The sequence below is a fragment of the Dicentrarchus labrax genome, unplaced genomic scaffold, assembly GCF_905237075.1.
Source record: "Dicentrarchus labrax unplaced genomic scaffold, dlabrax2021, whole genome shotgun sequence".
In the NCBI taxonomy this organism is placed as follows: Eukaryota; Metazoa; Chordata; class Actinopteri; family Moronidae; genus Dicentrarchus; species Dicentrarchus labrax.
This window is the reverse complement of record NW_026136708.1, coordinates 15,064,218-15,089,247: the sequence shown is the minus strand read 5'-3', so window position 1 is coordinate 15,089,247 and position 25,030 is coordinate 15,064,218. Positions and strand designations below refer to the sequence as shown.

Genomic DNA, 25,030 nt, shown 5'->3' with positions numbered 1-25,030 from the left:
TTCCAGTGTGAATATATTTATTCATTCAGTTCATTATGGACCAACTTTCTGCATTATCATGTTGAAAAAAGGTAAAAAAGGACAATTTCCCCAAACTTTTGCCACAAAGTTGTAAGCTCTGTTGTCTAAATATCACTGTATGCCAGGGGTGCCAAGTGATGCCCAGACCTGCGTGCGTCACTGGCGGAGGATACGCCCACCAGGCTATCTCTCGCATTTCCGGGATCAGTTCACCAAGCTGAAGCTGCCTCCGATTATTCTGTGTCTATAAAGAGTCTTAGGACTTACAAACGTTTATAAAACATGACTGAAATCAACCCAAACGGTTGGGCTCCAGTTGAAAACAATGGAGAGGAGAAAGACTGTGCTGCGGCCAAAGCTGCAAACAAAACGAGACCTGTGAGTATTTTCCTGAAAAAGTTTACTACCATAAGCTGTGTGTGTGTGTGTGTGTGTGTGGGTGTGTGTGTGGGGGTGTTAGCTGCGCATACTTTCTTGCATACACTTTGTGTGGCTTTATAAGTGCTAAACAAACCTACTGTTGCATGCACATTTAATGTTTTTTTTCATCCTCTCACAGCCCAAACCCCGGTATGCTGTCACCATCGCTGTCTCCTCACGCACCCTCTTCAACATGGTGGCAGAGAGGAAGATCTATGAGGAAGAAGGACTGGAGAAGTATGTGGCTCATCAGGTGGAGCATGAAAACAAGCCTCTGAAGCCAGGACCTGCTTTCCCCTTCGTCAAGGTAGGCCTGAAGCCCTGCTGCAAGTCTCTACAGGGTGTTTGTAGGGTGTTTGCAGGGTGTTTGCAGGGTGTTTGCAGGGTCTGATCCATGAAATTGAGCTTAAAGCAGGTTGTTGACACAGTCCACACCAGGAGCAACTTGCTTTACAAAAACAAAGACTGTGATCTCTGCATGCTGGTTTTTAAGCCCTGTATCCAGATCTCGAGTCTAGTTTTTGTGCTGAGACTTTTTAAGGGATATTGCATGTAAGGCCACACCTCAGTGAGTCATGTATTTGGCATTTGGCACTGTCGGATCCACTGCAATCGTAAAAAGTGTTACTTCCTTTAAGTTAGGCTGATATCAGGAGGTCATGTCATCTACTTCTGCTATGATGGAGGTTCCTCACTGACTTATAATTTCCTAATTTTAAGACAAACAAATTCAGACTTTCCTCTGCTAAAGGGCAAATTACAGAAACCTTCTATTAAAAACTGCATGTTAAAGCCGCTTTTTGCCTTCAAAACTGCTTCACCCCTTCCTGGTATGCAATCATACAAACCATGAAATCATACCAGTCTTCAGCAAGAAAATCAAAATTTTTTGAAGGACGAAAAGGTGGAAAAACCTACTGTTCAACTTCCCATAAAGGTTGGTTGATGTTCAGAGCCGGTGATTGTGCAGACCTGCTGTTCCTCAGACCACTCTGGGGCATTGTCACCATGATTGCATCTTGTTACTGTAAAATGATCTTAGCTGTTACGCAACACTTCTCAGTGAGGAGATATACAGACCTGCCACCACAGCTGGCAGCAGACACTGTGGGTTTAAGGCTTCGTTTGGCTTTCTCCAAATGTAAACCTGCCTGAATGTCGGGTATAAAGTGATCAATGACTCACTGGAACATGTTAATTATTTCCATTGCACCATCGCTCCTTGTCTTCTCTACAAGCAGCTTCTCAATGGCAGAAATGCCACAATAACACCCTTTTTTTTAGCTGAAACTGAGTAACAGATGTGTTGGTTTAATTCCTCTGAATGACTACACTTTGTTTGCTGCACTAGAAATGTCCTTACTTACCAGTATAGAAGTTATAATTGCTTCAATATATGGATATAAACACAGTTTACCAGCCATGTAAAAAACTACCTGAGGAACAGCAGTGGAGACACTCGGACCAGTAATCTGGCACTTTTGGCTATAAACACGGAGAGAACGAGGACCCTTGACTGCGACAACATCATTGATGCCTTCGCACTCAATCACAGCAACAGACCTATTGTTTTGTTGTGAAGATGTCTATGGTAAGTGCATGATTTTCCCTTCTGTTGGCTATTACAAATGTAATTAATTTGGTGGTTGAAGCACAAATCTTGGCTCTTTATAGTTACATCTATGATGCTCCAACAATAGGAACACTGCTGATTCATCATTAGACTAGTGTTGGTAACTGGCTGTGTGATTGCGTGATCTGAGCATTTTAGGCTGAAGCGTACACAGTATCGGTTGCCTTCTGTTGCTGCTGTTTGCTGCTCCGTTGTATTCAGGGCTCGACTGTGACAGAATTGTGTAAAATATTATTTTCAGAGGTTTACATAGGCAGGCTTATGTATGTTGTATCTATAGCCCTTATATTGAATACTTTTACGTAGGTATATATATGCTTATAGTCACAGAACGAGTATAGTTAATGCAGGCGTGTATGCGTGTATATATACCAAGGGTGGTCCGATGCGACCTCCATAATGAAACGCCCCAAAATTCAAAGCACCTTCTCTTATGTGCTGAGCATCCCCATATCACCTGCAACAGAAAAACTCTGGAGCCACCAATGGGTGTGGGGTGTGCAGTGCAGAGTATTCAGCCTTCTTGTAGACCCTGAATGAAGTCCTGTATAGGGCTCCAGTACGGGACTCCATAGTTCTCCTGGGAGACTTCAACGCACATGTGGGCAATGATGGAGACACTTGAAGGTGCATGATTGTGAGGAACAGCCTCCCCGATTTGAACCCGAGCAGTGTTTTGTTACTGGACTTCTGTGCTAGTCATGGATTGTCCATAACGAACACCATGTTCATACACAGGGATGCTCATACGTGTACGTGGTACCAGAGCACCCTCGGCCAAAGGTCTATGATCGATTTTGTGATCGTATCATCAGACGTGAGACCGCATGTGTTGTACACTCGGGTAAAGAGAGGGGCGGAGCTGTCAACTGATCACCATCTGGTGGTGAGTTGGGTTAGGTGGCGGGGGAAGCCACTGGACAGACCTGGTATACCCAAACGTGTAGTACGGGTGAACTGGGAACGTCTGGAGGAGGCCCCTGGCCGAGAGACCTTCAACAGCTGTGAGGGAAGCAAAACAGCGGGTGTGGGAGGAGTTTGGAGAATTCATGGAGAAGGATTTTCAGACGGCACCCAGGCGCTTCTGGAGAACCGTCCGACACCTCAGGAGGGGGAAGCGGGGAACCATTCAAGCTGTGTACAGCGGGGATGGGACGCTGCTGACCTTAACTGAGGAGGTAATTGGGCGGTGGAAAGAACACTTTGGGGAACTCCTGAACCCGACTAGTCCAACAAACCAGCCCTCTGTGATAGAGGCAGGGCTGGAGGATGATGGGAGATCTACATCAATTTCCCTACGGGAGGTCACTGAGGTAGTCAAACAAGTCCACAGTGGCAAAGCCCCAGGGATTGATGAGATTCGCCCAGAAATGGTGAAGGCTCGGGGTGTTTAGGGGCTGTCTTGGTTCCCCTATTTAAAAAGGGGGACCAGTGCAAACTACAGAGACATCACACTACTCAGCCTCCCTGGGAAAGTTTAGGCTAGGGTGCTGGAAAGGAGGGTTCGGTTGATTGTTGAACTTCTGATCGAAAAGGAACGGTGCGGGTTCTGTCCTGGTCGTGGAACAACAGACCAACTCTTCACTCTCGCAGGTTTCCTGGAAGGGGCCTGGGAATATACCCATCCGGTCTACATGTGCTTTGTGGATTTGGAGAAGGCATATGACCAGGTTCCCCAGAATATCCTGTGGGAAGTGCTGCGGGATTATGAGGTGAGGGGGTCACTTCTCAGGGCCATCCAATCCCTGTATTTCCAAAGCAAGAGTTGTGTCCGGATTCTTGGTCGTAAGTCGGACTCGTTTCCAGTGGGTGTTGGCCTCCGCAAGGGCTGCACTTTGTCAGGGGGGGGGTTGCAGTTCGGTGGGCTGAGGATTACATTGGCATCATCGGCCTGTGACCTTCAGCACTCACTGGATGGGTTCGCAGCTGAGTGTCAGGCAGCTGGGATGAGGATCAGCACCTCTAAATCGGAGGCCATGGTTCTTAGCAGGAAACCGGTGGATTGTCTACTCAGGGTAGGGAGTGAGTCCTTACCCCAAGTGAAGGAGTTCAAGTACCTCAGGGGTAGAATGGAGCAGGAGATTGGCCTGAGAATCGGGGCAGCAGGGTTTTGCAGTCCCTTTATCGCACTGTTGTCACGGAAAGAGAGTTGAGCCGAAAGGCGAAGCTCTCGATCTACCGGTCAATCTTTCGTCCTACCCTCACCTATGGTCATGAGCGATGGGTCATGACCGAAAGAATGAGATTGTGGTCACAAGCGGCCGAAATGGGTTAGCTCAGGAGGGTGCTCCCAGCTGGGAGGAGGCCACGGTGCAGACCGAGGATCAGGTGGAGAGATTATATCTCCACATTGGCCTGGGAACGTCTCGGGATCACCCAGTCAGAGTTGGCCGATGTGGCCAGGGAAAGGGAAGTTTTGGGTCCTCCGCTGTTGAATTATAAGGGGCTATAATGAGAGATGTTTCTTATATTTAGCCCACACTCATTTATATAAACAGTGTGGACAAGTATTAGAAACACTTACGCCACTCACTAGAGCCTACAAAATAAACTTTTTTATTTTTGGGGCTTTTTATTGCCTTCATGATAGTGACAGCTGAAGACAGACAGGAAAGGGGGGCAGAGAGAGGGGATGACATGCAGCAAAGGGCCTCAGGTCGGATTCGAACCCTGGGCCGCTGCAGCAAGGACTCAACTTTGGTTGGTTTGCCAGCTCTACCGACTGAGCTAACCAGGCACCTCTACAAAATGAACATTTTAACCTCTGTGAAGATAGAACTTATTGCAGGACTGGTGTATTGTAGTGTACCTAATAACCAACTTTGAAGATATTTAGGATTTATCATGTATGTTCATCACTAATTTATCTATCTATCTATCTATCTATCTATCTATCTATCTATCTATCTATCTATCTATCTATCTATCTATCTATCTATCTATCTAAATCCCTCAAATTTGTTAATTATGAAAATGGCCAGGATAGGTAGCGATGGGATATTTTCCAGTTAAAAAACAAACTTCTTGACGTCAGCTTCTAACCTACCTCAAACATATCCTTGACATTTCTGTTCTGTAATATCATGTTACTTATCAGCTGAAGTACACACTGATACCAATATACCTGTTATAAGACACCATTATGTGATACTGATGATGGCCTTTGTGGTTTATAAAGCACATTCCTTTCTTTCAGTCTTGTTTTCCGTGTTACTAAACTGTGGTTCAAATGTTCTCCAGGTCGTGTTGTAACCTCATGTTGAATGCTCTGACACAACATCCTGTCTTTTGGTGTAACGCAGTCTGTCCTCTCACGCAGGCGCTGATGAATGTCAACTCTCGTCTGAGGGAGCTCTATCCAGACAGCAAGGAGCTGTTTGACATCGTATTAATGACTAACAACCATGCCCAAGTCGGAGTGCGCCTCATAAACAGCATTAATTACTATGGTACGCTGCGCCCTAAACCAAACATTGTTGATTGTTTCAGCAAGGTGGCGGCATGCCTGCTGCATTTAGAATGGGGATTTCTTTCTTCAGCACATCTCCAACTTGCTTCTATACTTTTCAGATCTGACCATAGAGAGAATCTGTGCGACAGGAGGGAAAAGTCCCACAGGCTACCTAAAGGCGTACATGACAAACCTTTACCTCTCCAAGGACTCGGAGAAAGTCATAGAGGCCATCAAGGAAGGTAAGTTGGATTATAACCCTGATTTCTATCACACACCACTTAAAAAAAAAACTAACTTTACTGTTTAATAAATACATCAGTACATCAGCAGCCTATAGGTGTATTGGTACCACACTGATATTCACACACTTGCATGTTGATTTTGTGTGTGACTCATTCTTGACCCCACACTACGCAGCGAGAAGGAGCTGGTTGAAGACAGCATGCGATTCATGGCTCCCTGTCTAGCTTCTTAAATGTGATGATTTGCTGCTTTCACTGTAAATTAAAAATATGGTATTTGAAGATGTCACTTTGGGATCCAGGGAACTGTGATCATGTAACACTTTATAATACAGCTCTTAGTACTGTAACCAATAAGTCAATCAATATTTATAACAATACAGGTATAACTTATTTCTCTCTATAATTTATTTTTATTTGCCATTTTTCTCCATAACCCTTCCATGTCTTATTAACTAAATGATTTATATATTTATATATTTATTTATAAATTTGATACAGAAAATAATCATTATTTGCAGCACTACTCCTATACATTTTATAATAAAATTCACTTCAAGCGTCTCAAAATTACAGATATCCATATCCAAGCCCACATTCATGCACATACACGTGATGCATGCTAACACTGCCTCAACCATGGCAGGATTTCAAATCAGGCTCATCTGACCCGTAAACGGACAGACTTGAAATACAAATGAATAACAGCGAGTAGTTGATTGTATACCATCACCTATTAAAGGCTCCAGATTTATTTATGAGGAAGTGGATGATCAGAGCAGGCTTCCCTTGATGGCAACAGGTTTACAGTCCTGAAATCCTTCAGAATATTCCTTTTTAAAGATGAACAATTTCTGACCCCAAGCATGCTTTTAACCATCCCTTCCCTCCTTCAGGCATTGCTGCAGCCACCATGTTTATGCAAGAAACAGATAAAGAGAACCAGTTGAGCAACACGCAGCTGAGAGTGGCGTTTGATGGCGACGCCGTCCTCTTCTCGGACGAGTCAGAGATCATTTTCAAGCAACACGGCCTGGAAGCCTTCTTAGAGAACGAGAAGGAGTTTGAGAACAAACCTCTCGCTCAGGTAACTGATGGTTGTTTCTGTGTACTTTAACATCACTGGCACTAGAATACACTGTATATAAAAGAACAAGGGGTGAAGTGACATTCTGTAGAAATTGCACAGGTTTTTTAGGTTTGTTGAGTTTTCCTCTTTTCATTGAATACTGCAGATTTACCCTCATAAACAAATTCCTCAGTCTGGGTTTCAGCTGATAGATTTATTGTGCTTTGATGGCTGAAAATGAAAGGCTGAAAGTGGTGGTCACCCTCAAAAGATTTCCTCGCTGGGATTCATGTGAATGTGAACGGCCCATTAATGATTGGTTGTAGCTGCGAATCCACAGAAAAAGAGTTGTTTTTACGAGCATAACACACCCAAATCTCTGAGGGGTAATGTAGGCGGCGGGTTTTGAAAAGGAAGACGAGTATGTGGAATAAAAAATATGATGCAGCATCAATTTGTTTTCTTTTAACTGTCCATTGCTAAGTACTCTTAAGTCTTCTCTGTTATTGGTTTAGATTTTCTGTTTGCACATGCTGTATACAGTGGCAGAAACCCCAGATAACATAAATAAAACAGATGTGACAGAAGAGGTCAAGGAGCCACAGGCGCAATAAGAAACACACAAGCTGAACAGAAGTGTAGCTCCTCCAGTGACAGGCATTAAGCAAGAGGTCTTGATTAGAATACAGGGCTTTAATGCTGGTCAACCCGTGAGAACTCATTGCTGCTTATCACAAAGAGGTGCTAAACATCCTTTTAAATCTCCTGTCTCTTCTTCTGTCTATTTTCTTTGTAAACTTATGTACTTAAACACTACCACAGTGGAAAAGGCAGTCTCTTTCGCGGTAAAGTTTCCTCGGTGGGTGGCTAAAAAGGCACTCGGGTGAAACACTCGGGCGGAACAAATAATTAGTTCCGTCTTGCTGTAAACATACAATTCAGAAGAAACAAAATAATAAAAAGTGCTAATACAGAAAATAAACTGGCGACAGGGGCAGTTACAAGAAGAGTTCACCCAGTCTTATCAGCTATCACAACAACACCTGTATGGGTCAAAGCAAGGCTGTGGAAAATGTCTGCAGGGTTTGGGAACCTGCTCTGCTGACTCTAAATGTATTTTAAATCAACTCAGGCATCACTGTTGTCCTTGTTTGACCTGGTGTGTGTGTGTGTGTGTGTGTGTGTGTGTGTGTTTTTAACTCTTTATTTGCATACTGCTTTTATTAATATGCTCAATCAAAAAGCAGTTGCATAATCATAGAGCAGTTTTTCAGATTCAAAGGTGCTGCAACCAGTGTGTAAGATTAATCTAATGTAACAAAAACAATAATAAAGAGGAAGAGAGAGATTTTTCTATTAATAATTAAAAAATAATCCTAACTACATATACACATTTCATTTATATAAAGATGCTGGTGTCGGGACCGATTCCACTTTAATCTGTCCCTGTGTTGCTTATTTCAAAACTTTATGAATTAATTAAATTCTTTGTCTCTTTTCAGGGTCCCTTAATGTGTTTCCTGGAGTCTCTCGGGAAATTCCAGAGAAAATTCTACGCCAAGAACGAGCGTATGAACTGTCCCATCCGAACCTTCCTGGTCACGGCCCGCAGTGCTGACAGCTCTGGGGCTCGTGTCCTGAAGACTCTCCGCAGCTGGGGCCTGGAGATCGACGAGGCTCTCTTCCTGGCCGGGGCGCCCAAAGGGCCTCTGCTGCAGCAGATAAAACCCCACATCTTCTTCGACGACCAGATGTCCCACATTGACGGGGCCAAGGAACTAGGAACCATATCTGCACATGTCCCCTACGGGATCGGACAGAAGTACCATGACGGGAAACTCATCGAGCAGCCTGCAAAAAAGGAGTAACCTAAAAACGGTTAAACTATTAAGGATGCACTACGTTGATTTCCGACAAAATAAAATATTGTGTTCAGGGAAAATAAAAAAATAACAGCTACTTTTATAGGATATAGGTATGTAATTGGTAATGCAGTCTTCAAAGTTTCCTTTTTCAGGGTTTTATAAATATTTGATGCGGTTTTGTTTTGGGATAGGGTATTATTGATGAGTGGGGGAATGTATTTTCAATTAGTTAGAGTTACAATTGGTGCCATACACTATTTCCACTTAATACTGTTTTGGAGGAGAAACACCAGATCCATTACTTATCAGTGCCTTTTAATCATACTATTGGTGTACCTGTTTATCTTTTTTTTTACATTGACAGTATATATATATATATATATATTGGGTTATAAGTCTTTGGCATGTTCACTAAGACCAGGGTGGTAGAATGTTTCTGCTATAGTAGTTGTTGTTTTTTTCTGCATTGGATCTTTCATAGACTTAAAAATCAACAGCCAGGTAAAACAAAAATAGCAACCAAAACAATATATTACACATTTTGCATGTGTAACATATTCATATTAGTTATATAGGGTTATCTATCAGGGCAAAATGTGTATGGCTTATAACGAACACTGATGCTGTCATTCTTTATTACTGTTTTTGTTGTTAATGCGCACAAACTGCATAAAACATTATGAAACATTTAATGATTTTATATGTTATATATTATATGCTATTTGTATTTTCTAACTTTTAGCCCCTTTAACCTTTATAGCTAATGAGTGCATTGAGTGCAGAGTAAGTAGTTGGATGAATAAAGGAATGTATTGTACTTGTATAGCGCCTTTTTAGTCTTCCGACCACTCAAAGCACTTTTACACTACGTGGCATATTCACCCTTTCACACACATTCACTCAGTGATGGCAAAGTCCATCGAACAGAAACTAACTCATTCATACACATTCACACAGTGATGCATGGCATCGGGAGCAATTCGGGGTTCAGTATCTTGCTCAAGGCACCAGGAGCCAGGGATTGAACCAACAACCTTCCGATTAGGGGACGACCCCCTCTGCCTCTGAGCCACAATTAAGTAATTAAGTAATTAAGTAAAATTTTTAGGTTATTTTACATGAGTTCTACTTTATACTTCTACTACAATGTGTTCCAGGGGGATATATTATACTTTTTACTCCACTAGATTGCATGTAGATCAAAAAATGATATCATGTTAAAACAAGTGACTCCCAACCTTTATGGCTTGTGACCTGTTACAAAAAGTTGTGTCTAATAATAATAAAAAAGATTTCCTCGCTATATTTTGCAGATGTTTTAAGGCTGCTGAAAAGTCCTAAAAATGAATCCAAATATATGCAGCACAGCTTCTATCCCATTAATCATCTCATAGCCCTCAGATTCATGTTGGGAGGGGCCCAGACCTCTAGCTTGGGAATCACTGGAGTAGACCTCCAACCTGTATATTAAGTATAAAATACTACACGTGTATTGATATCGTATTGATTTCATATTTTTATATTGTTAAATATAATAATTTTACTTATGTAAATGATATAAGAACTTTCCCCAGCACTGTTCTTTGTACATTTCAGCAGTAGATGGTGCTATTTGGCTGCAATTGTCCACCAGGATGATTAAACATTTCTTGTTAAGCCCACAACCTTGTGTTTGGCAAGGAGTCACTTCCTTGTGAAAGTTCACCAGTGGAGGTGAAACTACAGCCGTGTATCTTTGGGCAGATCTGTCCTGTCATTAAACCTTGATGTCAGTGTCTGGCCAACCTCAACTGATGGAGATCCATTCTCATCTTACATGCACATAGTGGAAGAAGCCACAAGAGGGAGCTCATGTTTAAAGAAGTAAAACTATTTACAAAACCAAAGCAAAAATAACAATATTTGTTTGAGAGCTTAGGCCTACCTTATTTAAAGAGCAGCTCACATCGGCGGCCTTTCTGTGACGCAAACAGGCCAATTACCATTAAAGTCCGCTGATTTTTTGATGAAGTCCCGCTCGATGGACAGCATAGCCAGTGCGTTTAGCCTGCCCTGTCCCATTCTACTTCTAAGAAAGGATTTTATCCTCTTCAGTGTACTGAAACACTTCTCTGACTCTGCAGATTTCATGGGGGTTGTGATAGCAATTTGTGTTACTTTCAGTGTTTCAGAAAAAGTGCTCTGAAGATTGTTCTCAGTCGGCATCCTCAACAGTGACATTGCGGACATTAGGCCCGCAAACTCCACACTGCTCTACATCACCATCAGCTCACCTTTCAGTTTCTGTCTGCAGATCACTGGGTAATGTTCACATGCAATGTCCAGCTGCTTCTGCTGGAAAGTGTTCTTACAGCGGAAAGAGTTTAGGGTCAATCAGTTCGAAAGACATCAAGTGCCTGGCTTTCTCAAAGCGAGCCTTTGACTGCTCGACCATTACGTCACAGCACTGTGCTATGGAGAGAGATATGTCTCAATATTATTTGTATATGCAAACACCTCAATCCACGCGTATGATATAATTTGCAATCGCAAATTTAACATTCGTGACTTGTAAATTGGTATTTGCTCAAAGGTGTAATGATTTATTCAAATGTTTGGAAACTTACAAATTAAATCATACCAATTTGTAAAAATATATCACGTCTCACATGTGCATCTGTCTTGAAATTTCATTTGCGACTCCTACGTTCCGTGTGTGAAGTGTTGAATCTGCGTTTGCAGATCATCCAACACACACATTCATCCCTGCTTCCACTTATGTAAATTTGAGACATTCCTTTCGCCTTTTCCCAACCTTATCCATACGCGAAGGTCTTATCCCATGCAAGAGTGACTGCAGACCCGCAGACCTCAATGTGGGTGGAGTTAAACGTTTAACCCCGCCCACTCTCCTACATTTGTCTCCGCCATCACCGTGATGACCGTGATGATCACACTGTAATTAAGGGCTGCGCGATATGACCCCCACTGCCCTCATCGTTCATACTTTAAATTAACTTGTACAGTAAATATGCTCTATGAATATAACAGTGACATTTTTTTTTGCAGCGGCTGCAGCTGTGTCCACATCTGGATGTGGCTGATTGTCGTCTGTGGTCAGCCTGTCCTTCAGTTCAGTTCAGTTCATATGGAGCACGAAAAAATTCTCCAGGGCCTGTCTCATTTTGAGTGAATCTGTGGTCCGTTTCTGAAGAATGCTGTAGAGAATATCGACATGCATGAGGGCAGAGTGGAAAAATGATAAAAAGAAAAGAAAGCTAACGTCCCCCAGAAGTGCAGACAGGCCGTGCGCTTGTTGGATTGACACGCTGTCCCAAGACTAATCATCCCGTATTTTTTCAAAACACACTTTTAAAGTGTCCTGATGGTCAAACACGGTGTGGACGGTGCGGCTTTTAAAGTTCCACCTTGTCTGTCCTGACGCTGGGATCCTCCTGCCACACACTTCATCCAGAACTGCAGTTCTCTTGGGGAAAAACGTCGCAAAAGCTGAGACGTTGGCAAAAAATATTCTGACGGGTGTGTGAGATGAGCAGGCCTGTTGCATGAGGAGGTTTAACTGGTGGGCATAGCAGTGCACACAGTTCGCGTGAGGCAACGTTTCCATTAACCTGGCCTGTAGGCCGGATGATGCGCCGCTCATTACAGCTGCCCCGTCATATGTGTGTGCAGTGGCGTGCACAGACTTTTTGATGGGCAGGGGTGGAAAGAAAAAAAAGGGCACATATAGCACGTCCTCACCACTGTAGAGGGCACTTTAGCACGCGTTTTTCAACAATTGGGCCACGAGGGGGGCGACCTCCCCCCCTGCCCCCCCCCTTGTGCACGCCACTGTGTGTGTGTGTGATCAGTCTGTTCTCAGCTTCTCCTGCAGCAGTGTTTCTAGTCCCGCCACAGTTCTGTCCACTAACGGGGAGAAAGTGAGGAATCTGTCCACCACCATGGACGCTTCAGTGATGTACCTTAGCACAATCACGCACTGGCTTACACAGGCCACATCTGTTGTCTCGTCAGCTTGCACAGCCACAAAAGATGCCTGGGATGTTTCAACCGCCAGTTTTTGTCCATAAATCTCTAACATACAGTCAAGCACCTCATTTTGGCTGGTCTTGGACGTGTACTTTGCAACCTGTGTGTTTGACAGGTGATCGGCTAACTGGCTGTCTAAAAAAGAGAACAGGTCGACGAGGTCCAGAAACACGCCCCGCTGGAGTGAAGTGGGAGATTCGTCTGAACCCCGCAGGGCAAGCTCGTGTCCCCCACAAAATGTAATACAGTCCACAATCGGTGATAGTGAATGCCTGTTTTTCTTTACCAGCTCGTTGTGTCTCTGTACAGCGGTGCAGTGACCCTCATTAAGCTGACAGGCGATGTTCACTTTACCCAGCAACGACAGCTTTACAGCATTTCCAATGTGGCTCATGCTGCATCCATGTTTCCTAATTTTGTCGAATAAATGTTTCAAATCCACAATTCCTTGTTGGGTCCAAGAATCTCCTCCAAACAGCAAACATGGGAAACAGAAAAGTGATTTCCTAGCTACACTTGCCGTTAGCCAGTCCTTTTGCTGAAACCACGTAACACAAAAGTTACGATTTTGTCGTTTGTCCTTTTGTGTTAATTGTAAAACGTTTGGATGATGTGTCCCCAATCTCTCCACTTCAAATTCTTCCTCCAAAGACATTAAAGAAAACTGATTAGAAAGTAAATAATCCACTTCGTTCATATTCATGCTAACGCCCGCCATTACTACAGTTTCTCACTTCCCGCTCTCCATGTTCTTCTACGAACTAGCCTCACTGTACTGTTGCTACTGCGCTGTGATTGGTCGAAGGTCACTGTCAGCCTTTGGGCAGCATATGAAGGGGGGTTTCTGACCCCCTTAAAACAAAAAAAAATGCTTGGGCTGAATGAATTTAGCGTGGGAAGGACTAATGCTAGCTCGTTTAGGGTTATACAGCAAACAAGATGCGGTATGTCTTCTTTGCCGGCAGATCTGATGACTGCGGTGATTTATTGAACACTCAGTGTTGTCACAGTTCTGGAAAAATAATAATAATAATAATAATAATAATAATAATAATAATAATAATAATAAATCACATTATAAATCATCATCTCCATAATAATAAATGTGCTTACATACGCAGGAAAATATATACAACTCTCCTGTACATGTGCAACAATAATAATGACATAAATAAGCCAACAGAAATACATATTAACCATAATAATATGTTAACTGGTCCAATAGCGCCATCTACTGGCTAAACCGGGTATTAAATAAACGATGGCACATGTCGGCCCCCTGCTGAGCAATTAACCACCTGAACTACGTCAAGTTACCGACTGCTAACCACTCAAACATCAGCATTCACATTATACTTATAAACAATGTTAAACAACGGACATCCGTTACCTATCGGCGGAAAACACACACACGAGAGATAACGAGGTGCGTCGTAATTCGTCACTTCTCCTAAACGCACCTTCAAAATAAAAGCCTTTTGTACACCCAAGCTATATCATATATCCTGGGGTTTTTTTGTGTCATTTTTTGGTGCTGTTGCTGCTCTAGGTTCTACCAAAAGTTAAAACAATATGTTCTAAGGTTTTTAATAATAGTTTTTCATTTTTAGCCCTGTTAGCCCATATATACCAGCCGTCCCTGATTGGGATGTTACAGAAAATAAACTGGATTAAAATCGATGAATGTGACTTGTGATTTTTAAAACGGCGTCCTCATGTAATGAAATATTTAATTGAATTGAATAGGCTACAAATAATAGTGCACAATTGCAATGTGCCTTATCTGGTGAGGCAACGTAACAAAATTAATTAATTCAAGTATAAAGGCACATCCATATCTATCATGAATCATTATATTTGTTGTGCAGTTATGTACATACCAAACATTTCAAACCGATATCAAAATATGACATCCTTAGGTAACATATACACAAAACTAAAAGAAAAACCTCAGTCATAACTTTATATATATATATATATATATATATATATATATATATATATATATATCTAAAGTATTTCAGGTAAAGACTTTATGTAGAAAGTTTCAAATAAATTGTGTATTGAATAACAGAATAAAGACAATAATACATTTCTTCCTCATCTTGCAAGATTTCTTAAAGTAACTAACTGATGTTTCCAATGTGAATATATTTATATTTGTGTTTTTCTTATTTAATGGATGTCAGGTTGTAGCAGTCCCAGAATAAACAGTGTTGGTTTTACAAACAAAGTGAGACCTTCAGATCAATTTTGTGTCCCAACTGAATTTTAGATTTAAGTTGGTGACCTCTCTGATTATGTCAATGATGTCTTTTAAAGTATCACTACCAGACGAGATTGGGGAATAACAGTGTTGACTTTACATGATAAGCAGCTGTTTTCACATGATATGTAAATGTATTCATCTATAAACATCAGATAACAATTTTAAGCCACTGTTATTATATTATTATTATTTCTTACAGCTGTTGCAGATTAAATAATAATACCCCTATTGTATACTTAATGTCAGTGTCTGTGGTCATCAGTGTTGGGCAGTAACTCATTACTAGAAATAATATTACAGTAACAATATTCCTTTCCCCAGTAACTAGCAGTGTAACTAATTACTAATAATACTCCCTCAAAAAATAATTAGGTACAATGTTACTTTGGTTGTCACCCTCTACTGATTTGACAATCCAATCACATCCTTGGATTCATTTTTGTAAAAGTGGAGGAAACTAGTTTTGAAAATGGAAATACTCCATTACTTTAATTTTAACAAACTGGATTTTAATCATCATAAGTCTGGATTTTGGGGAGGAAGGATGCCACCATTAGCAATTTTGTGGGGAGTAGCAGAAAAGTAATATAACCAGTAGTGTAACTCATTACTGTTAGAATAGAGTAACAAGTAAAGCAATTATATACATTTTTAAGAGAGTTATGACTAATATGTTAAATTTTTTTGAGTTACTACCCCAACATTTTTCTCCTACAGGTAAAATAAGCTTTCTTTTTTCTAAAACATTTTGAATTTCCTCTGTGTAAGAAAGGTTCTGTACAAATAAACTTTACATCCATTAACCTCCACATTACTGACTCAAACCTTGGACACATATAATGCTGTATGTGGACACCATTAAACCCACATATAACTGTTTAACATCTTATTCCACCCAACCACTGGCATTAATAAACTTAAAATGCTATAACAGCCTCCAGTCTTGCAGTGATTTGCCCCCATTCAGCCACAAGAGTGTTAATAATGTTACATGATGTTACACCTGGACCCACCAAACCTGTGAGAACCATTATGGACCAACTGTCTGCATTATCATGTTGAAAAAAGGGAAAAAAGGACATTTTCCCCAAAGTTTTGCCACAAAGTTGTAAGCTCTGTTGTCTAAATATCACTGTATGCCAGGGGGTGTCCACATACTTCTGGCCCCCTGTGCACTAACTCTCTCACACCCAACCAAATGATGCCCAGACCTGCGTGCGTCACTGCCGGAGGACAAGCCCACCAAGCTTCCTCTCAGCGCATTTCCGGGAAAGTTCGGCAAGCTGCAGCTGCCTCACCTTTATTCTGTGTCTGTAAAGAGTCTTAGGACTTCCAAAAGTTTATAAAAAAACATGAGTGAAATCAACCCAAACAATTCGGCTCCAGCTGAAGACAACGGAGAGGAGAAAGACTGGGCTGCGGCCAAAGCTTTTTTTGACAACCTCAAAACAAACAAACCGAGACCTGTGAGTGTTTTCCTGAAAAAGTTTACTACCATAAGCGTGTGTGTGTGTGTGTGTGTGTGTTAGCTGCGCATGCTTTCTTGCATACACTTTGTGTGACTTTATAAGTGCTAAACAAACCTACTGTTGCATGCACATTTATCCTCTCACAGCCCAAACCCCGGTATGCTGTCACCATCGCTGTCTCCTCACGCACCCTCTTCAACATGGTGGCAGAGAGGAAGATCTATGAGGAAGAAGGACTGGAGAAGTATGTGGCTCATCAAGTGGAGCATGAAAACGAGCCTCTGAAGCCAGGACCTGCTTTCCCCTTCGTCAAGGTAGGCCTGAAGCCCTGCTGCAAGTCTCTGCAGGGTGTTTGTAGGGTGTTTGTAGGGTGCTTCAGGGTATTTGCAGGGTCTGGTCCCTGAAATTGAGCTTAAAGCAGGTTGTTGACACAGTCCACACCAGGAGCAACTTGCTTTACAAAAACAAAGACTGTGATCTCTGCATGCTGGTTTTTAAGCCCCGTATCCAGATCTAGAGTCTAGTGTTTGTGCTGAGACTATTTAAGGGATATTGCATGTAAGGCCACACCTCAGTGAGTCATGTATTTGGCATTTGGCACTGTCGGATCCACTGCAATCGTAAAAATGGTTACTTCCTTTAAGTTAGGTGTTTCTTTACTGTCTGTTCATTCATTCTTTAAACGTCCGATATCAGGAGGTCATGTCATCTACTTCTGTTATGATGGTGGTTCCTCACTTACTTATAATTTCCTCATTTAAAGACAAACAAATCCAGACTCTCCTCTGCTAAAGGGCAAAAAAAACTGCATGTTAAAGCAAATGTTCAAAACCGCTTCACTCCTTCCTGGTATGCAATCATACAACCCATGAAATCACAGCAGTCTTCAGCAAGAAAATCTAAATTTTTTTAAAGAATGAAAAGGTGGAAAAACCTACTGTTCAACTTAACCCATAAAGGTTGGTTGATGTTCAGAGCCGGTGATTGTGCAGACCTGCTGTTCCTCAGACCACTCTGGGGCATTGTCACCATGATTGCATCTTGTTACTGTAAAATTATCTTAGCTGTTATGCAACACTTCTCAGTGAGGAGATATACAGACCTGCCACCACAGCTGGCAGCAGACACTGTGGATTAAGGCTTTGTTTGGCTTTCTCCAAATGTAAACCTGCCTGGATTTCGGGTATAAAGTGATCAATGACTCACTGGAACATGTTAATTATTTCCATTGCACCATTGCTCCTTGTCTTCTCCACAAGCAGCTTCTTAATGGCAGAAATGCCACAATAACACCCTTTTTTTTTTAGCTGAAACTGAGTAACAGATGTGTTGGTTTAATTCCTCTGAATTACTAGAATCACTAGAAATGTCCTTACTTACCAGTATAGAAGTTATAATTGCTTCAATATATGGATATATGCACTCAGTTGCCAGTTTATTAGGAACACCTAGCTCAAACTATTGCAGTCTAATACAACAGTCCTGTAATAAATCCCATTTTTATGAAGGTTATAATTGTGACTCTTTGTTGACGCTGTTTTAGAAAGGTGTTGATTCAACTTGATGGTCATTTTGGAAGCTGTAATTTGTGTTGCTGTTGCATTATAAGGGGCTATAATGAGAGATGTTTCTTATATTTAGCCTACACTCATTTATATAAACAGTGTGGACAAAATATTAGAAACACTTCTCATTATAATACAACAACAGCGCCACTCACTAAAGCCTACAAAATAAACATTTGAACCTTTGTGAAGATAGAACTTATTGCAGGACTGGTGTATTGTAGTGTACCTAATAACCAACTTTGAAGATATTTAGGATTTATCATGTATGTTCATCACTAACTTGCAAAGATATAGAAAATGTATATCTCTAGCCTATTTATTTCACTCAAATGTTGCTGTGACAAGTGAATTTCCCCATTGTGGGATTAATAAAGCTATCTATCTATCTATCTATCTATCTATCTATCTATCTATCTATCTATCTATCTATCTATCTATCTATCTATCTATCTATCTATCTATCTAAATCCCTCAAATTTGTTAATTATGAAAATGGCCAGGATAGGTAGCGATGAGATATTTTCCAGTTAAAAAACAAACTTCTTGACGTCAGCTTCTAACCTACCTCAAACATATCCTTGACATTTCTGTTCTGTAATATCATGTTACTTATCAGCTGAAGTACACACTGATACCAATATACCTGTTATAAGACACCATTATGTGATACTGATGATGGCCTTTGTGGTTTATAAAGCACATTCCTTTCTTTCAGTCTTGTTTTCATGCCCTGAAGTTATCTTTTTTAAAACCGTGTTACTAAACTCTGGTTCAAATGTTCTCCAGGTCGTGTTGTAACCTCATGTTGAATGCTGTGACACAACATCCTGTCTTTTGGTGTAACGCAGTCTGTCCTCTCACGCAGGCGCTGATGAATGTCAACTCTCGTCTGAGGGAGCTCTATCCAGACAGCGAGGAGCTGTTTGACATCGTATTAATGACTAACAACCATGCCCAAGTCGGAGTGCGCCTCATAAACAGCATTAATTACTATGGTACGCTGCGCCCTAAACCAAACATTGTTGATTGTTTCAGCACGGTGGTGGCTTGCCTGCTGCAGCAGCAACAGGCATAATGAAGAACAGCACCCAGTCCAGTAATTACACAGTAGAAATGAAGAAGAGCTGTTATAGTGTAATTAGAATGGGGATTTCTTTCTTCAGCACATCTCTAACTTGCTTTTATACTTTTCAGATCTGACCATAGAGAGATTCTGTATGACAGGAGGAAAAAGTCCCACAGGCTACCTAAAGGCGTACATGACAAACCTTTACCTCTCCAAGGACTCGGAGAAAGTCACAGAGGCCATCGAGGAAGGTAAGTTGGATTATAACCCTGATGTCTATCACACACAACTTTACTGCTTAATAAATACATCAGTACATCAGCAGCCTAGAGGTGTATTTGTACCACACTGATATTCCCACACTTGCATGTTGATTTTGTGTGTGACTCATTCTCGACCCCACACTACGCAGCGAGAAGGAGCTGGTGGAAGACAGCATGTGATTTATGATTTGCTGTTTTTTTTTTTATCTGTTTTCTGTCACTGTAAATTCAAAATAAGGTATTTGAAGATGTCACTTTGGGATCCAGGGAACTGTGATCGTGTAACACTAATACAGCTCCTAGTACTATAACCAATAAGTCAATCAGGTTTTGTATATTCTTTTATAACAATACAGGTATAACTTATTTCTCTCTATAATTTTATTTGCCATTTTTTTCCATAACCCTTCGACGTCTTATTAACTAAATGATTTATAGATTTGATACAGAAAATAATCATTATTTGCAGCACTACTCCTATACATTTTATAATAAAATTCACTTCAAGCGTCTCAAAATTACAGATATCCATATCCAAGCCCACATTCATGCACATACATGCTAACACTGCCTCAACCATGGCAGGATTTCAAATCAGGCTCATCTGAGCCGTACACGGACAGACTTGAAATACAAATGAATAACAGCGAGTAGTTGATTGTATACCATCACCTATTAAAGGCTCCAGATTTATTTATAAGGAAGTGGATGATCAGAACAGGCTTCCCTTGATGGCAACAGGTTTACAGTCCTGAAATCCTTCAGAATATTCCTTTTTAAAGATGAACAATTTCTGACCCCAAGCATGCTTTTAACCATCCCTTCCCTCCTTCAGGCATTGCTGCAGCCACCATGTTTATGCAAGAAACAGATAAAGAGAATCAGTTGAGCGACACGCAGCTGAGAGTGGCGTTTGATGGCGACGCCGTCCTCTTCTCGGACGAGTCAGAGATTATTGTCAAGAAACACGGCCTGGACACCTTCTTTGAGCACGAGAAGGAGTTTGAGAACAAACCTCTCGCTCAGGTAACTGATGGTTGTTTCTGTGTACTTTAACATCACTGGCACTAGAATACACTGTTTATAAAAGAACAAGGGGTGAAGAGACATTCTGTAGAAATTGCACAGGTTTTTTAGGTTTGTTGAGTTTTCCTCTTTTCATTGAATACTGCAGATTTACCCTCATAAACAAATTCCTCAGTCTGGGTTTCAGCTGATAGATTTATTGTGCTTTGATGGCTGAAATGCTCTTTCAGAAGCTTTTCAACCCTTTGGTTAGAAAGTGGCGGTCACCCTCAAAAGATTTCCTCGCTGGGATTCATGTGAATGTGAACGGCCCATTAATGATTGGTTGTAGCTGCGAATCCACAGAAAAAGAGTTGGAAGACGAGTATGTGGAATAAAAAATATGATGCAGCATCAATTTGTTTTCTTTTAACTGTCCATTGCTAAGTACTCTTAAGTCTTCTCTGTTATTAGTTTAGATTTTCTGTTTGCACATGCTGTATACAGTGGCAGAAACCCCAGATAACATAAATAAAACAGATGTGACAGGAGAGGTCAAGGAGCCACAGGCGCAATAAGAAACACACAAGCTGAACAGAAGAGTTCACCCAGTCTTATCAGCTATCACAACAACACCTGTAGGGGTCAAAGCAAGGCTGTGGAAAATGTCTGCAGGGTTTGGGAACCTGCTCTGCTGGCTCTAAATGTATTTTAAATCAACTTAGGCATCACTGTACTCCTTGTGTGAACTGGTGTGCGTGTGTTTTTAAACTTTTCATTTGCATACTGCTTTTATTAATATGCTCAATCAAAAAGCAGTTGCATAATCACAGAGCAGTTTTTCAGATTCAAAGGTGCTGCAACCAGTGTGTAGATCAATCTAGTGTAAAGAAAGAATAACAAAGAGGAAGAGAGAGATTTTTCTATTAATTATAAAATAATCCTAACTACATATAAACATTTCATTTATATAAAGATGCTGGTGTTGGGTTCATTCCTTCACTGATTCCACTTTAATCTGTCCCTGTGTTGCTTATTTCAAAACTTTATGAATGAATTAAATTCTTTGTCTCTTTTCAGGGTCCCTTAAAGTGTTTCCTGGAGTCTCTCGGGAAACTACAGAGAAAATTCTACGCCAAGAACGAGCGTATGAACTGTCCCATCCGAACCTTCCTGGTCACGGCCCGCAGCGCTGCCAGCTCTGGGGCTCGTGTCCTGAAGACTCTCCGCAGCTGGGGCCTGGAGATCGACGAGGCTCTCTTCCTGGCCGGGGCGCCCAAAGGGCCTCTGCTGCAGAAGATAAAACCCCACATCTTCTTCGACGACCAGATGTTCCACATTGACGGGGCCAAGGAACTAGGGACCATATCTGCACATGTCCCCTACGGGATCGGACAGAAGTACCACAAGGGGAAACTCATCGAGCAGCCTGCAAAAAAGGAGTAACCTAAAAACGGTTAAACTATTAAGGATGCACTACGTTGAATAAAATAAAAAAAAAATAACAGCTACTTTTATAGGATTTAGGTATGTAATTGGTAATGCAGTCTACAAAGTTTCCTACTTTTTCAGGGTTTTATAAATATTTGATGCTGTTTTGTTTTGGGATAGGGTATTATTGATGAGTGGGGGAATGTATTTTCAATTAGTTAGAGTTACAATAGGTGCCATACACTATTTCCACTTAATACTGTTTTGGAGGAGAAACACCAGATTCATTACTTATCAGTGCCTTTTAATCATACTATTGGTGTACCTGTTTATCTTCTTTTTTTCTTCTTACATTGGAGCATTGACAGTATATATACATCAGTATATGTGCATTGGAGTTAGTCGGTTTCTTTACTTTTTTTTTTTTTTTATAAGTCTTTGGCATGTTCACTAAGACCAGGGTGGTAGAATGTTTCTGCTATAGTAGTTGTTTTTTTTCCTGCATTGGATCTTTTATAGACTTAAAAATCAACAGCCAGGTAAACAAATAGCAACCAAAACAATATATTACATTTTGCATGTGTAATATATTCATATCTGTTTTAAAGGGCTATATACACCTGGTAAAATAAGTATTGAAAACATCACCATTTTTCTCAGTAAATATATTTTAAAAAAGGTGTTATTGTCATGAAACTTTCACCAGATGTTGGTAACAACCGGTGCAATCCATACGCAAAGAAACCAAAATAAATAATTTCACAAATTAAAGTTATGTGTAATAAAATGGAATGACACAAGGAAAAGGTATTGAACACGCTTACTGAAATTATACTTAATATTTCGTACAAAAGCCTTTGTTGGTAATGACAGCTTCAAGACGCCTCCTGTATGGAGAAACTAGTCACATGCGTTGCTCAGGTGTGATTTTGGCCCGTTCTACCGCACAGTCTTCATATCTTTAAGTTTCCGTGGGCCTCTTCTATGAACTCTGATCTTTAGTTCTTTCCATAGATTTTCTATTGGATTCAAGTCAGGTGATTGGTTGGGCCATTCTAGCAGCTTTATTTTCTTTCTCTGAAACCAATTGAGAGTTTCCTTGGCTGTGTGTTTGGGATCATTGTCTTTCTGAAATGTCCACCCTTGTTTAATCTTCATCATCCTGGTAGATGGCAGCAGATTTTTATCAAGAATGTCTCCGTACATTTTTCCATTCATCCTTCCTTCAGTTATATGAAGTTTGCCAGTGCCGTATATTGCTGAAAAACAGCCCCACACCATGATGTTCCCACCTCCAAACTTCACTGTTGGTATGTTGTTTTTGGGGTGATGTGCAGTGCCATTTGACCTCCAAACATGCTGTGTATTATGGCATCCAAAGAGTTGAGTTTTGGTCTCATCTGACCAGACCATAATCTCCCAGTATTTCACAGGCTTGTCTAAATGTTGTGCAGCAAACTTTAAACTCGCTTCAACATGCTTTTTCTTCAGCAATGAAGTCTTGCGAGGTGAGCGTGCATACAGGCCATGGCGGTTGAGTGCATTACTTATTGTTTTCTTTGAAACAGTTGTACCTGCTTATTCCAGGTCTTTCTGAAGCTCTCCACAAGTGGTCCTTGGCTCTTGGACAACTCTTGTGATAATTCTTTTCACTCCTCTGTCAGAAATCTTGTGAGGAGCACCTAGTCGTGGCCGGTTTATGGTGAAATGATATTCCTTCCACTTCCGGATAGTGCTCACTGGAACATTCAGAAGTTGAGAAATCCTTCTGTAACCAATGCCATCAGTATATTTTGCAACAATAAGGTTGCGAAGGTCTTGAGAGAGCTCTTTGGTTTTACCCATCATGAGATGTTTCTTGTGTAATGAGACACCTTTTTATAGGCCATCAGTTGGGACTGAACCAGCTGATATTAATTTACACTGACACGTGGCAGGATTGCTTTCTAATTACTGATAGATTTCAGCTGGTGTCTTGGCTTTCCATGCCTTTTTGCACCTCCCTTTCGTCACGTGTTCAATACTTTTTCCCTGTGTCATTTCACATTATTACACACAACTTAATTTATGGACATATATGGTTTGATTTCTTTGCATGTGTGGATTGCATGGGTTGTAACCAACATCTGGTGAAAATTTCATGTCAATAGCACCTTTAGAAATATATTTACTGAGAAAAATGGTGACGTGTTCGATACTCATTTTACCCGCTGTATATCAGGGCACAGTGTGTATGGCTTCACTGATGCTGTCATTCTTTGTTACTGTTTTTGTTGTTAATGCGCACAAACTGCATAAAACATTTACGCTTTATATCCCTCAAACTTTTATACTCGTGTTCTGCGAGTTTACGCTTTTACATTGGACCTGGATGTCATGCAGCACAATGTTACTACACTTTTCTAATGTGTTTTTATATATTGTAGGTTGAACTACATATGTTCTATATGTTTGCAGATTGCATTGTATGTGCCTGTATATTGCACAGATATGAAAATGTATGCATAACTAAACATTATTGAGGAGTTTCACAGTTACACTCACTCATTGGGAAACATATATCATGTCTGGTGATATTTCTCAATGACAGATCAAGTGGTATTTTGTATCGATTGTATTCGTCTTGTGACAACAATAAAATCATTTTTGAAACATTTAATGATTTTATATGTTATATATTTATATTATATTTATATTTTTTAACTTTTAGCCCCTTTAACCTTTATAGCTAATGAGTGCATTGAGTGCAGATGAAGTAGTTGGATGAATAAAGGAATGTGGAGAAACCTCAGTGGCTGGTCTTTGCCATTGGTTGAAAGTGATTAAGTAAAATTTTTAGGCACTTTTACATGTTCTACTTTATACTTCCGCTCCAATGTATTTCAGGGGGATATATTGTACTTTTTACTAGATTGCATGTAGATCATGCTTCATTTAAATTAATTTATATCGTGTTGAAGCAAGCGATTCCCAACCTTTATGGCTTGTGACCTGTTACAAAAAGTTGTCTAATAATAATAACTAAAGGATTTCCTCTCTATACTTTGCAGAAGGTTTAAGGCTGCTGAAAAGTCCCAAAAATTAATACAAATATATGTAGCACAGCTTTGTGCTAATATCCAATTAATCATCTCATAACCCTCAGATTCAGTGGGAATCACTGGAGTAGACCTCCAACCTGTATATTAAGTATAAAATACTACACGTGTATTGATATCGTATTGAT

General features: G+C 40.7%; 1 protein-coding gene across 8 annotated transcripts; it reads left to right on the top strand.

The window, feature by feature from the left end:
• Nucleotides 1-202: 202 nt before the first annotated feature.
• Nucleotides 203-24,463, top strand: LOC127367879 (cytosolic 5'-nucleotidase 1A-like). 8 transcript variants are annotated; one of them, XR_007885557.1, is made up of 7 exons: nucleotides 203-399; nucleotides 581-748; nucleotides 5,394-5,523; nucleotides 5,645-5,767; nucleotides 6,667-6,857; nucleotides 8,342-8,814; nucleotides 21,901-24,463. XR_007885557.1 is itself a non-coding variant. In XM_051408096.1 (6 exons), the coding sequence occupies exons 1-6, from the start codon at nucleotides 304-306 to the stop codon at nucleotides 21,817-21,819; spliced, it is 1,074 nt and encodes a 357-aa protein (XP_051264056.1). In that variant the 5' UTR covers nucleotides 207-303; the 3' UTR covers nucleotides 21,820-24,463. The 8 variants fall into 8 exon arrangements, 7 of the variants coding, with proteins under 7 accessions (XP_051264056.1, XP_051264055.1, XP_051264054.1 ...); XM_051408096.1 differs by lacking the exon at nucleotides 8,342-8,814 and having other exon boundaries at nucleotides 207-399; nucleotides 21,454-24,463; XM_051408095.1 differs by lacking the exons at nucleotides 6,667-6,857; nucleotides 8,342-8,814 and adding an exon at nucleotides 20,204-20,394 and having other exon boundaries at nucleotides 209-399; nucleotides 21,454-24,463.
• Nucleotides 24,464-25,030: the final 567 nt, after the last annotated feature.